This window comes from Mercenaria mercenaria, chromosome 3, assembly GCF_021730395.1.
Source record: "Mercenaria mercenaria strain notata chromosome 3, MADL_Memer_1, whole genome shotgun sequence".
Lineage (NCBI taxonomy): Eukaryota > Metazoa > Mollusca > Bivalvia > Venerida > Veneridae > Mercenaria > Mercenaria mercenaria.
Genome location: NC_069363.1, coordinates 5,119,977 through 5,137,796, shown reverse-complemented (window position 1 = coordinate 5,137,796; position 17,820 = coordinate 5,119,977). Strand labels below are relative to the sequence as shown.

At 35.8% G+C, this 17,820-nt stretch overlaps 1 protein-coding gene across 1 annotated transcript in view; it reads right to left on the bottom strand.

Moving 5' to 3' along the window:
* LOC123525546 (ceramide glucosyltransferase-like) overlaps positions 1 to 17,820 on the bottom strand; it is a 67,820-nt gene that overhangs the window by 15,572 nt on the left and 34,428 nt on the right. Inside the window, exons 4-6 of the mRNA XM_045304676.2 lie at positions 12,717 to 12,818; positions 7,589 to 7,701; positions 2,926 to 3,104 (exon numbers count right to left, since the gene is read on the bottom strand). Coding sequence (XP_045160611.1) covers positions 2,926 to 3,104; positions 7,589 to 7,701; positions 12,717 to 12,818 — 394 coding nt within the window. The remainder of the gene's footprint in view (positions 1 to 2,925; positions 3,105 to 7,588; positions 7,702 to 12,716; positions 12,819 to 17,820) is intronic.

Here is a 17,820-nt window from a genome sequence, read left to right as displayed (position 1 = left end):
ATACTAGTATCTAATATATTGATTATTTGTAAGTTTTGTGGATTTCATGGTTCATTCAATCCGCAAAATAACAATCAATCCGCAGAACAAAAACCCTAACAAACTAGAAGATGCTTTTGTAGAAAAGCACATGTCTCCCCCAATGCATAGTAGTAATAGGCAAGATGTCAATATGGGACAGGAGTGAAAGTCAGAGACACTGATGGTTGGCTGCAATAGGGATAATCTGCTCTGCATGTCCAATCATCCCATTAAGTTTCAACATTCTGGGCTTAGTGGTTCTCAAGTTATGGACTGGAAACCGTTTTCCATGTTCTGGTCCCTGTGACCTTGATCTTTGATAGAGTGACCCCAAAATCAATATGGGTCATCTACTCTGCATGTCCAATCAACCTATGAAATTCAACATTCTGGGTCAAGTGGTTCTCAAGTTATTGACCAGAAAGAGTTTTTCATGTTCAGGCCCCTGTGACCTTGACCTTTGACGGAGTGACCACAAAAAAAGATAACGGTAATCTACTCTGTAAGTCCTATCGTCCTATTAAGTTTGAAGGTTCTGGGTCCAATGATTCTCAAGTTACTGATCGGAAACTGTTTTCTATGTTCTGGTCCCTGTGACCTTGACCTTTGATCAAGTGAACCCAAAATCAATAGGGGTCAACTACTCTGCATGTCCAATCATCCTATGAAGTTTCAACATTCTTGGTCAAGTGGTTCTCAAGTTATTGATCAGAAACAGTTTTCCATGTTCAGGCCCCTGTGACCTTGACATTTGATCTAGTAACCCCCAAAATTATAGGGGTTATCTACTCTGTAAGCCCTATCATCCTATGAAGTTTGAAGGTTCTAGGTCAAATGGTTCTCCAGTTACTGATTGAAAATGAAGTGTGATGGACGGATGACCCCTGTGACCTTGACCTTTGACAGAGTGACCCCGAAAAACAAAACGAGTCATCTACTTTGTAAGTCCTATCACCCTATAAAGTTTGAAGGTTCTATGTCTAATGGTTCTCAAGTTACTGATCGGAAATGGATTTCCATGTTCTGGCCCCTGTGACCTTGACCTTTGCTCAAGTGACTCCAGTGACCTCAAAATCAATAGGGGTCATCTACTCTGCATGTCCAATCATCCTATGAAGTTTCAACATTCTGGCTTAAGTGGTTCTCAAGTTATTGATTGGGAATGGTTTTCCATGTTCAGGCCCCTGTGATCTGACCTTTGAGGCGTGACCCCAAAAACAATAGGGGTCATCTACTCCATAAGCCCTGCCAACCAGTGAGGTTTGAAAATTCTAGGTCAAATGGTTCTCAGTTATTGATCGGAATTAAATTGTGACAGACGGATGGACGGACAGACATGGCAAAAACAGTATGTCTGCCCCAGTGGTGAGGAGATAATTAATACAACTCAGATACATATTATCTTCTGAAGCAGAATTCCACAAATTTTTATCCTCATAAACTATGCTTTCTGTCCAAAACCATGAAATTTCATGACTTCACTTGTGAACATTATGAATTCTTATATACTTACATAATAACTGTATGCAAGTCAGACAGTTTAGTTTCAAATGTACTAATGATCTAGATCTTTCATGCTTCTAACAATGGCAAGTTGGGGCAAATTCTGTCATTTCTTATGCATATATTGATCATACAAAGTTCATAATTTGCATTTTGTACAAACATTTAAGGCCTACTGTGAGATTAGTAATATATGTAGGGGACTTAATTTCATAGATTTCCTGGTTGAGTCAATCCACACAATTTAATCCTAACAAACAACAAAATTCCCATTCATTTTATGTTCAAAAGTTGAAATCCATGAATACATATCCCCATGAAATAGCATTTTTGACTGAAATCCCAGCTTCATGCCCACAAAAAAAAAGATTTCACAGTATATGTAAACTTGACATTCTGATTAAAATCATTCAAATGACTGAAATCAGAGCTCGTATTGATCAGAAGAAAATGAAAACTAAACAAATATACTCAGCTAGGTCCAAAATGGAAAAGCATTTCCAACCAATGATTGAAATTTAAAATCATTTTAAACATAATTTGTCAAAATTTTAGTAAAAATGTCACTACTAAGAGATGAATAACCCTGAAGTGACCTTGACCTTTAAGGTACAGACCCATCCAGACCTTTTCATCAATCTAAATAATTGTGTAATATTTCTTTGAAATCCCTTGGATTGCTCAAAAGTTAAGAGCTGAAAAACAGTGTTTCAGATGAATGGATGACCTAACGAACTAACAAAAGAATTAGCTGATGATCAAAATCAGTCCTTCCATTTACAATAGATACCTCAGAAACCACTAATAATCAGAAATCGATTCAATACACGAAATTATGAATGATGTCATTTAGTTTTCTGACTTCTATGTCTCCTTGTTCTTAAATCAATAACATGTTACAGATAAACTTATTCTTGCAGAGAAATCTTCCATCTCATTATTATATCTTGGCAACTAAACCCCATATATTTCTCCCCTCAATTGCTGAAAGAAAATATTGCAGAGTATATAAGTTTGTAACAAAGATCATGCAATCCTAGACTTTTATTTTAGACAATGGCCATGACAAAGTATAAAGGATGTTTAGATTTCCAACAATTTTTTTTTAAAACTAATTTAAACATGAGAAATAGGCTAAAATTCCCCCAGAATAACTTTAGTTCGGCATAACTCTAGTAGGTTATTCCTTGGTGTATAACTGACTGTGAGTGTTTCATTCAATTAGAACACTCTTCTCACCCTGCTATATTCAATTTCCGTTTTTATGCAACTTCTGCAAAACAGTAGATTAAAATTGGTATGATTGCATCAACGGTCCATGTGATGATCACCATTATTGTGTAGCATAAAAACATCACTTGTCATACTAGAATTATATTTTCAACATGTGAATTGTTGCACCTGTCAAGAAAAGCCTGTGCCATGAAGAAGTCCTCGGCCAGATATTGTCCAAATTCCCTCAGGCCTCCAGCCTCCTCCAGGACGGATTTACGCATTAAAACAGACATTCCAGTTGCACAGTTGATTCGTAAAACATCAGCGAGGAAATAGATCTTTGCATGTTGAGTACCAAAATACATCTGAAATATAAATAATATACTTTGTCAAAAATTAAAAAAGAAAATTTGGAATTTTATGGTGTATGCCTAAAAAATATTTTTTTAGATTTTCTTATAATTATGGATTATCCTCTTTTCTTTCAAAACAGACGAGATATTAGTAGTGTTTGCAATAGAGCTAATTTATTGTGTTTAATCACTAAACCTGCTGTGATTCTGTGTAATCAGGTTGTTACAACTTCACTTTAATTGAAAACAATTACATTAATAATTATTCGAATCCTTTCCAAAAGCAGACAGAACCTTTTTACATTGTTTGCAATTAAATTTGCTTTTCAGCTTTTTTTATGACCAACTTCAATGTAATTTTGTGTAAATAGCATCATTATCCCTTGATTTTAATTACAGGCTTCTGTTTTATCAGGAACAGAAATAAATTCCACAAGGATGGAAAAGAACAGTCCGATTAAACTTTTTTATGCCTGAAGCAATAAGCCATCTACAATGTCACACCCAAAGACAAGCTAATGGTTAAGACCTCAACTTAAACTGAAACATGAACTTTTCCTAAAACAAGAGGGCCATGAAGGCCCTGTATCGCTCACCTGACCTATTGACCTACAGATCATCAAGATAGTTTCATTAAGATATGGTCATAAATGTGGCCTCTAAAGTGTTAACTAACTTTTCCTCTGATTTGACCTGGTGACCTAGTTTTTGACCCCATATGACTCAGATTCGAACTTGGCCTAAAGATCATCAAGATTAACATTCTGACTAAGTTTCATGAAGATACAGTCATAAATGTGGCCTCTAGAGTGTTAACAAGCTTTTCCTTGGATTTGACCTGGTGACCTAGTTTTTGACCCCACCTGACCCAGATTTGAACATGACCTATAAATCATCAAGATAAACATTCTGACCAAGTTTCATTAAGTTATGGTCATAAATGTGGCCTCTAGAGTGTTAACTAGCTTTTCCTTTGATTTGACCTGGTGACCTACTTTTTGATCCTACATCACCCATATTCTAACTGGACTTCAAGATGATCATGAGTAACATTCTGACCAAGTTTCATGAAGATACAGTCATAAATGTGGCCTCTACAGTGTTAACAAGTTTTCCTTTGATTTGACCTGGTGACCTGGTTTTTGACCCCAGATGACCCAATATCGAATTCATTCAAGATTTTATTGAGAGTAACATTCTGACCAAGTTTCATTAAGATTGGGCCAAAATTGTGACCTCTAAGAGTGTTAACAAGCTTTTCCTTTGATTTGACCAGGTGACCTAGTTTTTGACCCCAGATGACCCAGTATCGAACTCGTCCAAGATTTTATTGAGGGTAACACTCTGACCAAGTTTCATTATGATTGGGTCAAAACTGTGACCTCTAGAGTGTTAACAAGCTTTTCCTTTGATTTGACCCAGTGATCTAGTTTTTGACCCCAGATGACCCAATATCGAATTCATCCAAGATTTTATTAAAGGTAACATTCTGACCAAGTTTCATTAAGATTGGGCTAAAATTGTATCCTCTAGAGTGTTAACAAGCTTTTCCTTTGATTTGACCTGGTGACCTAGTTTTTAACCCCAGATGACCCAATATCGAACTTGTCCAAAATTTTATTGAGGGTAACATTCTGACCAAGTTTCATTAAGATTGGGTCAAAATTGTGACCTCTAGAGTGTTAACAAGCTTTTCCTTTGATCTGACCCGGTGACCTAGTTTTTGACCCCAGATGACCCAATATCGAACTCGTTCAAGATTTTTATGAGGGTAACATTCTGACTAAGTGGCATTAAGATTAGGCCAAAATTGTGACCTCTAGAGTGTTAACAGTCAAATTGTTGACGACGGACGGACGACTGATGACGGACACAGGGCAATCACAAAAGCTCACCTTGAGCACTTCGTGCTCAGGTGAGCTACAAAGACAAAAGATTCAGAAACCAATACCTCTTCTAGTCAGTATGCAAAACCTATTCATACGAAACCTGAAACCATACTTATTCAAGATTGGTGTAAAACCTCAATGCATAAAACAAGAAACCATACCTTTTCTTGACTGGATGCAAAATCTTTACACATGAAACCAGAATCCTTAAATTTTCTACACTGTATGCAAAACCAAGACACATAAAACAAGAAACCATATCTTTTGTAGACTGGATGCAAAACAAGAGCTGTCAGTGGACAGCGTGCTCGACTATTCTCAGTGCTTGATAGTATAATATAAGCAATGAGTAAAACTTTAACATTACAATAAGCATATTCTAAGTCGAAAAGGGGCCATAATTAAGTCAAAATGCTTGATAGAGTTGCCTCCTCCTTTTTACAGACTGGGGTCATGATGGTAAACAAGTATGCAAAATATGAAAGCAATATCTCAATGGACTTTGAAAATATTTGGGGTGGTACGCAAACTTTAACATTTATTCTAAGTCGAAAAGGGGCCATAATTCAGTCAAAATGCTGGATAAAGTTGCCTCCTCCTTTTTACAGACTGGGGTCATGATGGAAAACAAGTATGCAAAATATGAAAGCAATATCTCAATGGACTTTGAAAATATTTGGGGTGGTACGCAAACATTAACATTTATTCTAAGTCGAAAAGGGGCCATAATTTAGTCAAAATGCTTGATAGAGTTGCCTCCTCCTTTTTACAGACTGGGGCCATGATGGTAAACAAGTATGCAAAATATGAAAGCAATATCTCAATGGACTTTGAAAATATTTGGGGTGGTACGCAAACTTTAACATTTGTGTGATGCTCACGCTCATGCCGGGGCGAGCAGGAGAGCTCCCCTATTCTTCGAATAGTCGAGCTAAAAAATTACAGAAATAATACTTTTCTAGACTGGATGCTAAACCCGTAACTCATAAAACAAGAAACCATACTTTTTCTAGACTGGATGCAAAACCCTCAACTCATAACAAGAGGGTCATGATGACCCTGAATCGCTCACCTGAGTATATTGAACCACGTGTTTCGTAGTAGATCAGTAGGTCACATTTATGGTCACTGAAAGACAGTTTGAAGATTGGTGTGCAAAACTGTACATGTCATCCAAATTTCAAGGCTGGATTTTAAACTAGAGTGGTCATAAGCAAAGGTTTACGCACGGACACAAGGACGACATAGATCTACTGACCTAGTTTTTGACCGCAGTTGACCCAGTTTCGAACTTGACCTAGATATCATCAAGATGAATATTCAGACCAACTTTCATACAGATCCCATGAAAAATATCGCCTCTAGAGAGGTCACAAGGTTTTTCTATTATTTGACCTACTGACCTAGTTTTTGAGGGCAGTTGACCCAGTTTCGAACTTGAACTAGGTATCATCAAAGTGAACATTCTGACCAATTTTCCTGAAGATCCATTATAAAGTATGGACTCTAGAGAGGTCACAAGGTTTTTCTATTTTTAGACCTACTGACCTAGTTTTTGACTGCACGTGACTCAGTTTTGAACTTGACCTAGATATCATCAAGGTAAACATTATGACCAATTTTCATGAAGATCCATTGAAAAATATGGCCTCTAGGGAGGTCACAAGGTTTTTTGATTATTTGACCTACTGACCTAGTTTTTGACCGCATGTGACCCAGTTTCGAACCTGACCTAGATATCATCAAGGTGAACATTATGACCAATTTTCATGAAGATCAATGAAAAGTATGGCCTCTAGGGAGGTCAAAAGGTTTTTCTATTATTTGACCTACTAACCTAGTTTTTGAGGGCAGTTGACCCAGTTTCAAACTTGACCTAGATATCATCAAGTTGAACATTCTGACCAATTTTCATGAAGATCCATTGAAAAGTATGGCCTCTAGAGAGGTCACAAGGTTTCTCTATTTTTAGACCTACTGACCTAGTTTTTGACAGCACGTGACCCAGTTTTGAACTTGACCTAAGTATCATCAAGGTGAACATTCTCACCAATTTTCATGAAGATCCATTGAAAAATATGGCCTCTATGGAGGTCACAAGGTTTTTCTATTATTTGAACTACTGACCTAGTTTTTGAAGGCACGTGACCCAGTTTCGAACCTGACCTAGATATCATCAAGGTGAACATTCTGACCAACTTTCATAAAGATCCCATGAAAAATGTGACCTCTAGAGTGGTCACAAGCAAAAGTTTACGGATGATGGACGCTGCATGAACACAAAAGCTCACCTTGTCACTTTGTGACTGGTGAGCTAAAAACAAGATACGATACTTTTTCTAGACTGGATGCAAAACCCATAACAATTACAACAAGAAACCATACTTTTTCTAGACTGGATGCAAAACCCTTAACACATACAAGAAACCATACTTTTTCTAGACTGGATGCAAAACCCTTAACTCATAAAACAAGAAACCATACTTTTTCTAGACTGGATGCAAAACCCTTAACTCATTAAACAAGAAACTATTCTTTTTCTAGACAGACACTGCACTTCTCCCATACATAGTGCAAAAACATTTGCACATTAAACCAGAAACCTACCTTTTCTAAATTTGATGCAAAACCTTTTCTTGTACAGATGTATGGCATTTGATGGACCAATCCCACTTTACTTGTCATGTGTATGGCCATGTCGATCAAAGTGTCTTCTCTCACTGTAACAAAATATGTCATGAAATTGGGGAATGTTATGTTTATTTCAAATCACAAGGTCACAGCAGATGGAGTCTGAGTCAGTCTCACCAAATAACAAGTGCAAAGATAACTATTTTGCAATTTAACATGTCTGTCAATATATTAAACCATATTTATGTTTAAGCTTAAGTTCAAATATTCAAATGATTCATCTATTTATAAATAGTCTATATCCGTGTCTACACGAATGAAATCTGTAGTTTGTTGGAAATATGCAAAGATAACTAAATGTGGACAAAATCCCCCTTTAAATTTATCAAATAGTTAAGTTAAAAAATATCAACAGGATTTTTTTTCAATTTTTAAAAATGAACCGAAAAAAACTTGGAAAAAACTTTGTGAAAAATCTTGAAAGTGGGATTTCGTCTGACTTGATCAAAATTTTTCATCTAACTTTTTTCAATTTTTAAAAATGAACTGCAAAAAGTTTGAAAAAACTTGAAAGGGGGATTTCGTCTGACTTGATCAAATAAAGTTGGGAAGTTTTGTCTGTATATTTTAATGTCATTTAAACTGTGTATATGAAGATATGCAAATGTTTTCCAGTCAACCAGTAAGAGAGTCAAATACATATTTCCAATCTAGTAATAATCAAAACTTTCATTCATGAAAATATAAAACATATAAACTTAACAGGAAGTGTTTATGTGTACATTTTGTATTCCTAGATCATGGTTTTTGGGATACAATTAGTCTATATTACATTGCAACCTAGATATTTAACATTAAGGCAATATTATCATTAAACCTGGTTAATTTTTACTAAAATCAACTGCATAAAACAATTTATCTATACATATATCAATATGCTAACTAAAGCACTTCAACAGATCAACAATGACCACCAAATAAAGTATCAAAATGATTTTATGCATTATATTTGTTGCTGTTTTTTTCTTTAAATATATACCGTATATATATATATTCATTTTCAGGTTTATCTAGTTCAATCTTGCACAGTTGTTCCTGTTGCTGTTTTTGTTTGCATATAGGTGTGATATTGAGCAATATTTCAGTTAAATTATGATGAGTTGGAGCTTGAATGACCAATTTAATTTGTTACTGAAGATTCTTACAGCTCTGTATGTCACAGAAGCACAGTACTGTTTATCAGGAGGGCATTGGTACCAGTTCCAGGTATGCATACTTTCTCCTGTAAATTATCACAGAGAAAATCAAGCATATCTGGAACTGGTACCAATGCCCTCCTGTTAACAGTACTGTGCTTCTGTGACATACAGAGCTGTAAGAATCTTCAGTAACAAATTGTTCACAGCAGGACAGCACTTCAGATTTCTGAACTTTTTCATTTCAAACTTTTTAATCAATAATTCTACAGCTTAGACCTGCTTGTCTTGCAAGCACAATATTTGCTTTGCAAATTATTCAAAGACTGACATCTTCTTGGACTGCAATTCAGTAAAGATGTCACTAAGTGGAAGTTTCAAGTGTGATTTATGTTTTCCATTGTTATGTCTCCTCTCTGTAGAGATTTGAGGAATCAGTATTTTCCAGGACTGAACAACTGGGATTTCTGTCTTAAACATCTAGACACTGGAACATTACATCATCGATTTTTCCATTTACAAAACAGACATGAAGACTTTCTATTCAATGTAATTGGCAAGAATTACATAACAGTCTAGTAGTTTCTCCAATTTTATGGTATACTGGTAATTACTTCATACAATCACTCTAAATCGTGTCTGTATTTGTTAATTTACCGATTTATCCAGTAAAGCCTTTGATATATGCATTCAAATCAAGTAGTACCATTCCTCTCCAAAATGGAACTGGGTTACTCTACTAAAAACTGAGTGATAGGGCATAAGGCTTCCATTCAACAAGCACCATTCCTCTACAAATTGGCACTGGGTTACTCTACTAAAAACTGAGTGATAGGGCATAAGGCTTCAAATCAACATGCGCGATTCCTCTCCAAACTGGCATTTGGTTACTCTACAAAAAGCTCAGTGATAGGGCATTTGGCTTCCAATCAACATGCACCATTCCTCTCCAAACTGGCACTGGGTTACTCTACAAAAAGCTCAGTGATTGGGCATTTGGCTTCCAATCAACATGCACCATTCCTCTCCAAATTGGCACTGGGTTACTCTACAAAAAGCTCAGTGATTGGGCATTAGGCTTCCGATCAACATGCACCATTCCTCTCCAAATTGGCACTGGGTTACTCTACAAAAAGCTCAGTAATAGGGCATTTGGCTTCCAATCAAAATGCACCATTCCTCTCCAAATTAGCACTGGGTTACTCTACAAAAAGCTCAGTGATAGGGCATAAGGCTTTAAATCAACATGCACCATTCCTCTCCATATTGTCACTGGGTTACTCTACAAAAAGCTCAGTGTTAGGGCATTTGGCTTCCGATCAACATGCACCATTCCTCTCCAAATTGGCACCGGGTTTTTCTACAAAAAGCTCAGTGATAGGGCATTTGGCTTCCAATCAACATGCACCATTCCTCTCCAAATTGGCACTGGGTTACTCTACAAAAAGCTCAGTGATAGGGCATTTGGCTTCCAATCAACATGCACCATTCCTCTCCAAATTGGCACTGGGTTACTCTACAAAAAGCTCAGTGATAGGGCATAAGGCTTCCAATCAACATGCACCATTCCTCTCCAAATTGGCACTGGGTTACTCTACAAAAAGCTCAGTGATAGGGCATAAGGCTTTAAATCAACAAGCACCATTCCTCTCCAAACTGGCATTGGGTTACTCTACAAAAAGCTCAGTGATAGGGCATTTGGCTTCCAATCAACATGCACCATTCCTCTCCATATTGCCACTGGGTTACTCTACAAAAAGCTCAGTGTTAGGGCATTTGGCTTCCAATCAACATGCACCATTCCTCTCTAAACTGGCACTGGGTTACTCTACAAAAAGCTCAGTGATAGGGCATTTGGCTTCCGATCAACATGCACCATTCCTCTCTAAACTGGCACTGGGTTACTCTACAAAAAGCTCAGTGATAGGGCGTTTGGCCTTAAATCAATATTACCTAATAAAGAGCCCTATTATAAGAAAGAACAAAGTCCTGACTAGAGACAAAGTAAAACTAGTAATATTTCTGATAAAATGGACCTTGCTCGCCAATAGTACAGAATTTCATTCAGTCAGCCTGCAGTTAGTTCTGTCTTGCCCTTTAAGCAACAAGTTTTAACACCAATATTTTTATATTTATATGCAAAAAAAAAACAAGATGAGAAACAAAAGTGTGAGGAAAATTATCTGAAAATGTCACTTCATAAGGAATGTCTTGAAATGTCAGCTGCAGCGTTAAATGACAAATTCTCCAATTCTGTAATTAGAATGTCACGAATTCAATATTAAACAGTATTAGTTCCAGATTACAGCACTGATGGGGCTTCTCACTGTATGACACAAGTAACTTGTTGCTTTTTACACTGAAAATATCAGAACTTAATGACATTATGTATAACTGCCCCTATCAATATATTCAATGCTTACATGCAAAATAATGCAATTTCACACATGCTGGGTATGCAAATTAATTCAACTATATACAACACAATTTGTGCAAAGTGAGAAATCTATACAACTTTACTTATGCAAAGACACCAGCCTAATTAAATGATACCAAGTAAGATAATTATGCATTTCAACTCATTTTTAATCTTTGCAAAGTAAGACATTTAATCAACTAGAAAATGTATTTGTAGAAAAGCATAGTCTCCCCCAATGCATAGAAGTAAGAGGCAAGAAGTCAATAGGGGACAGGAGCGAAAGTCAAAGTGACTATGTTGGTTGGCTGCAATAGGGATCATCTACTCGGCATTACCTCTGCTAACGAAGGCACTTATGCAAATCAGTTTATGCCAAGTAAGATAAATATGCATTTAACTTGTGTGTAAAACAACACCAGCCCTGTATAATTCAGCTTAATACAAGTAATTAACTTTCCATTTAACTAATGCCAAATAAGCACATATACAATTAAAATTAAGCCAAGTAAGGCTAACAGGCAGGAAAAAGAGAAGTCTGTAAATTTAGCCTGGCTCCCTAGCTACATGGTTATTTTCTTTATTGAAAAAGAAACTGATTAACTGGTGGTGAAAGTATCAGTAAAACACAAATTTACTCCTTTATCAAGAATTAACACAGTACAACAGAACCTCTGACTATAAATAAAAGGGAAGAAGTTTCTAAGGCTTGATTTATTGCAGTAATTTTTATGTCATATATTCCAGGTGAAGTAACTTTATTTCCTTCTCTGTTCTCAGTGAAGTAATATAACAGTAAAATAGCTCTTAACTTTGATTCCACTATTTAAGACCACGATGAACTCCTAGTTAATAGCTATAATTCTTACTTTCCATTCTGCTACCTGTGATCAAAATGAGATTCTATTTATTTTTTTTTATTTTACTATCCCAGATCATGATGTATTTGCATTTTTAGTTCTTACTTTTTATTCAACTGAGAACATTATGTGATTGCATTTAGTTCTTAATCTGAGATCATGATGAGATCACATTTAGGTCTTACTTTTGATTCAACTATCTGTGACCAAGATGAAATTGTATTTAATATCTTTTTTATTCTACCATCTGAGATTAGGATGAGATCATATGTGTTTCTTACTTTTGATTCCACTATCTAATATCACGATGAGAACACATTCAGTTCTTAATTTTGTTTCCACTTTCTGAGATTATGATGAGATCATATTTAGTTCTTACTTTTGATTCCACTATCTGAGATCATGATGAGATCATATTTATCTCTTTACTTTTGATTCCACTATCTGAGATTTATCAAAATGAGATCATATTTATTTCTTACTTTTGATTCAACTATCTGAGATTATGATGAGATCATATTTAGTTCTTACTTTTGATTCCACTATCTGAGATCATGATGAGATCATAAGTATTTAGTTCTAACTTTTAATTCCACTACCTGAGATAAGATGAGATCATATGTATTTCTTACTTTTAATTCCACTATCTGAGATCATGATGAGATCGTATTTAGCTGCCTCATAACCAATCACCATATTGTTCACCTTTGGATTTATCCCTACATTCTTTCCACCTGAAATATACAAAATTAAGGTTAAATAACAGCATTCTGGCATACAATTCTTGTTAACAATATAGGGATAACGCATGTTTTTTCATGTTATAACATCTGAAGAATCTTGAGGGACTGGTTGGTGCAAGGATACCAACGTTTCCCTAAGGGATTCTGAAGATTTATAACATGAAATGAACATGCACTAACGTTATTCTAGCACAAAATGTGTAAAAAAAAACTAGAGCTGCTTTTGAGAAAAGCCAATGTCTCCCACAACTGCCTAATCATCTAGATTGGCATTTCTTCTCCATTATGTATCTGAGTCCACAATGCACCAAGACCTGTATCACTGGCATCAGTATTTTCGGTAATTCAAGGGCCATAATTCTGAAGTGCCTGGGCCGATTTGGCTAGTTATCGAATTTGACCGAGGACTTATTGGCAAACACATTTTGTTCAAGTTTGGTAAAGATCGGATGAGAAATGTTCGACTTACAGTGCGGACAAGATTTGTGACAGGGACACGGACACACACAGAGATAGGTCTCCTACAATTGTGGTGTGGGAGACATAACTAATAATCGAATAATTATCCCTCAATGTCATTAAATTTCCATGAAACACGCGAGAATATCTGCATTGTTTTTTTTTCACGCTGACGCCATTTCCTTCTGAATTATCAGTTTTGGAGCTGTAATGCGTCTACGCTTTGCCACAGAATGCGCGTATATAAAAAAGTGTTTTAACCGCATGTCTCTGTTAACACACGTTTTCTCTCCTGTTAAAACATCCCTTAAAAGTACCAAGAACAGCAGTTTTATGTCAGAATGTAATGAAATAAAATTACATCATTTCTAGTTACAATTTCAAAAATTTCTTGCAAATAGGGTTAAATTTTTCTTTCACCTAAGATACAGCAAAAACTTCTAGATAAGATTCATGTGCAATCTGAACATTGTTTACCTTGGAATAGGCTTAAATCAATAGGCTAAGCTGTATATTTTGTTAAAAAAAAAAGGAAAATCCGGTTATATTCTGATAACTTTTGACCTGAACAAGTTTTATTGAGTGATACTTATGCTTCTGATTATCATTCAGAATTGAATGGACCTTTTGTGGGGGAAATATATATATAAAGGGAGTCAGTGGCATAGTGCTCAGCAAGTTGGACTACAACACCAGCGATCCAGGTTCGATTCCTAGTCATGGCTGATATCCCGACTAGTGTTCAGTGCAGGATGATTTACTTATATTGGTAAAGTTTCCAGCAGTATCGACCTAGACTGGATGCTGGAGAGGGGTAAATATGACACCTTTCATGGGCTTGACTGGAAATAAGTTGTTCCATCCATTCCAGGTGGGGACTCTTGTTGACACCTGTCATGGGCTTGACCGGAAATAAGTTGTTCCATCCAGTCCAGGTGGGGACTCTTGTTGACTACCCATGTTAAACAAGAAACTTTACTTTTTCTTACTTTTATCTGAATGAAATACAAATCTCAAAATGACAAAAAGCATGGAGGGCATCTATGAAGGCATTTATGAAGGTCCCTGAACATCTTATCAAAATTCTACTTGACAAACTTATGAAATGATATTTTAATATATCTAATATGTTTCTGTTCTAGTGGCAATGTGGGCACCTGAAACAGTAGATTTACAAAACATACAAACTGAATCGAAACGCTTAAATGTATTCTATTTCTAAATTGACACCTCCAAAGAGCACATCCCACTACATTTCACACTTATATTTTAGACAGTCCAATTATCTGCAACCTACCTCTTACAGTCCATAGTTCTTTCTAGAGTATCAGTAGCTCTAAATGGGAAAATCTGATTACATCAAAGATAAATTATGCAAGACCGGGCAAAAACTAACACCAGTTTCCAATATATCCCTGAAAATATCTCAATCCTCACTGAAACCCCCTACATACACTCACACTTCCCCTACAACCAGGGCAAGGATAGACAATTTCAAAAGACAGAAGTTATTTGAAGTAGGAAACAATAATATTCACAATTTTAAGCTAACCTTCAGTATAAATGACTCTTATTGAAGCAACACTTTCTGATGACCATTTCCATTGCAAGGACTATCTTAATGAAATACAAATATTAAGATGCATAAGTGACTTTTTTGTAAAAAGGCAGAGAACATTTATTAGTGATGGTGCCCTTATTCCATTCTGTTAAAAACATTTGAAAGTAAGTTTTAATTGCAGAGATTACTGGTTAAGATTTGGGAAAACCATGTTCAGACAGAATGTTAATTACCGGTATGTTAATTGTTTTACAAGAGTTATGCAAATCAATGCAAAGCAAATCACTGGAGATATGCAAATTGATGCTGTCTAGAACCATTTCGAAGACTTCCTCAGCTTGCTTTTGATAATTATAGTGATATACATTGTACTACTGAAATATGTAAAACTTCATGACTAGTTTTTATTTATCAAAAAAGAACTCTTTAACAATAGTAAAATACTTTTGAAATTCTAAATTTAACAAAAAAATCTTAAACTTTGACAGAAATGAATTTTCTGAAAATCTGTATGACGAGTTATCAAAAACACCCCTGGCACAAGATATTTATGGAAATTCTGAAATTAATTAAAACAGCAAATGTAATTAAAAGCAAGAAAGAACTGACAAGACAAATTACTGTACACAAAGTTGGGCTTTTTCTGCAATTTCCCAAAGGATTATTAAATACCAATTTTTTTCTTAAAATAATCAATACCTAGAAAGAAAAATCATCAAAATATAACAGAGAACTGCAACATGCACAGAAATGATAAAATTACAGAGCTGTATCTAATGAAATATTCATATCAGTGTCTGTTTTGTTTTTAATATGATTAACTTATATTTTTTTCAGCTGCAGTGAGACTGCTCTGACTGTGGGATCTTTCATACCCTTATTGGATTATGCTCTATCCAAGGTTTAATACATAATCTGAGGTCTACAGTCTGAAGAACAGTAGCAAAACTTGAAGTTTACTAAATCATTCTTGCTTCTGTCACCAAGGAAATACAAAATCATAAACATGACCAAGTACTTTGGGGCTAAAAGCAAGTTTCTTCTGAATAATACCCTTAGACAATACCACGAAATAGACAAAACCATGAAAATCAATACCCACTTAGGCTTGATCAAAGTACAACTGGGACAAGAACAGCTACACCACTTAAATAATACCCATTTCACAACCAGTCCCAATTTTTTCACAAATCCTACCCTTTTTCAAACCAATCTCCTAAAGTAATATAGCAGGATATTTTTTCTGTCTGATCTTTGTATTCCCCACTCCTACATTTCCAAAAGAACAAACAGAAATCAATTTTACTGTCCCAAAAGTCAACTAACATTATCTTCTTTATATTTTCTTTCCATACAGCCAATAACAAAAATATTGATCACAATTAAGTCTGCATCTGAATGCTTCTCAAAGGGTCTGAGTCAGTGAGGATTCATGTACTTTGTGACCGAGATGAGTTTTTTCTTAATGGATACTGTTCCAAATGTAAAATTGTTTCCTCATTCAGAAACATTTCTCCCAAATAATATAATACTATAATTGCCGATTTGAGTATCTTGTAACATGCAATTTACCAATTCACAAAACGTTGTCATTTTTAAAATCTGTATAATATTCTAGACATCAAAGTTTACATTTTCTCCTAGTGCTTGCAGCAATTTAAATTCTGCTGACTACAAAGTTTCAGTAATGCCAGTTATTTCTCTGGTGAGCAAAAACTTTATCTTAAATCTCTTTCTCCTTTTTCAGTCCAGAAGGGGATGTTTCTACTATGAATTACACATTGATCTCAGTACTTTGACAAATATACTGTCTCCCTCCACAGGAAGCCATTTTTTTCATTGAACAGCAATTATACTGTTATAGTAAATCTGAAAAAAATGGTGTAAAATGCTTTGACAAACCGTTATGTATTTGATATTTTTCACTGTGACAAGAACACCGCAATGCGGAGCAATATACATCAGAATGTATGACCATTGACCCCTAAGTGTGACCTTGTCTTTGAAGCAAGCCATCCGAAACATGCGCTCTGCACATCGTCTTGATGTGGTGAACATTTGTGCCAAGTTTCTTTAAAATCCTTCAAGCAGTTCAAGAGTTACAGAGCGGACAGGAAACAAAGTCATATGACCTTTGACCCCTAAGTGTGACCTTGACCTTGAAGTGAGCCATCCAAAACATGTGCTCTGCACATCGTCCCGATTCGTGAACATTTGTGTCGTTTCCTCCAAATCCTTCAAAAGGTTCAATAGTTACAGAGCGGACACGAAATTGCTAACGGACGGATGGACACCGGCGTCATAACATAATACGTCCCTTTTGTCAATCATGGATTTTGTTGTCCTGTAGGTAGTTTCAGAAATAAATCTTGAAGTGTATCAATTAACTGCACTAGTGCTTATTTCTCCACCACCCTACTCCCCCCACCAGCCTATGATATAACCACAGAGCGAATGGAGCGAATGGCCTCAGTGATGGTTGAAAATCTCTGAAAACCTCAGAAAATGTCTGATTACACTCGAAACTTGTATCAGATTTGAAGGCTGTCAAGTGTGGTAGGTGTATTTTGGTGGTCTTTTTTGAGCATGCTCACTAGATTGCGGTCACCCTGTGTTCCATTGGCATTTACAGGTGACCCTGGGTTTTTGACGTTTCATTCCTGGTGTTTATTTTATATATAGGGGGTACTTTTTTAAAGACAGACATCTGGCGTCTTACTGATAGAATTTCAGACTCCTGTGGATAAACAAGAGCTGTCCAAAGACAGCCAATGCTTGACTATTCAAATTGTTGTTCCAGAAGCAGGAATATTACCTGACATGTTAAAATATCAATAGAGTTTTAACCAAGTATAGTTTTTAAGTTCAAAAGAGTGAATAAAATAGCTCAGACTATTCTTCGAATTGTTGAGCAAAAAAATATGAATGTACTCTGACACAATAACATGGATGGATGTAGTCTGGATAAATCTG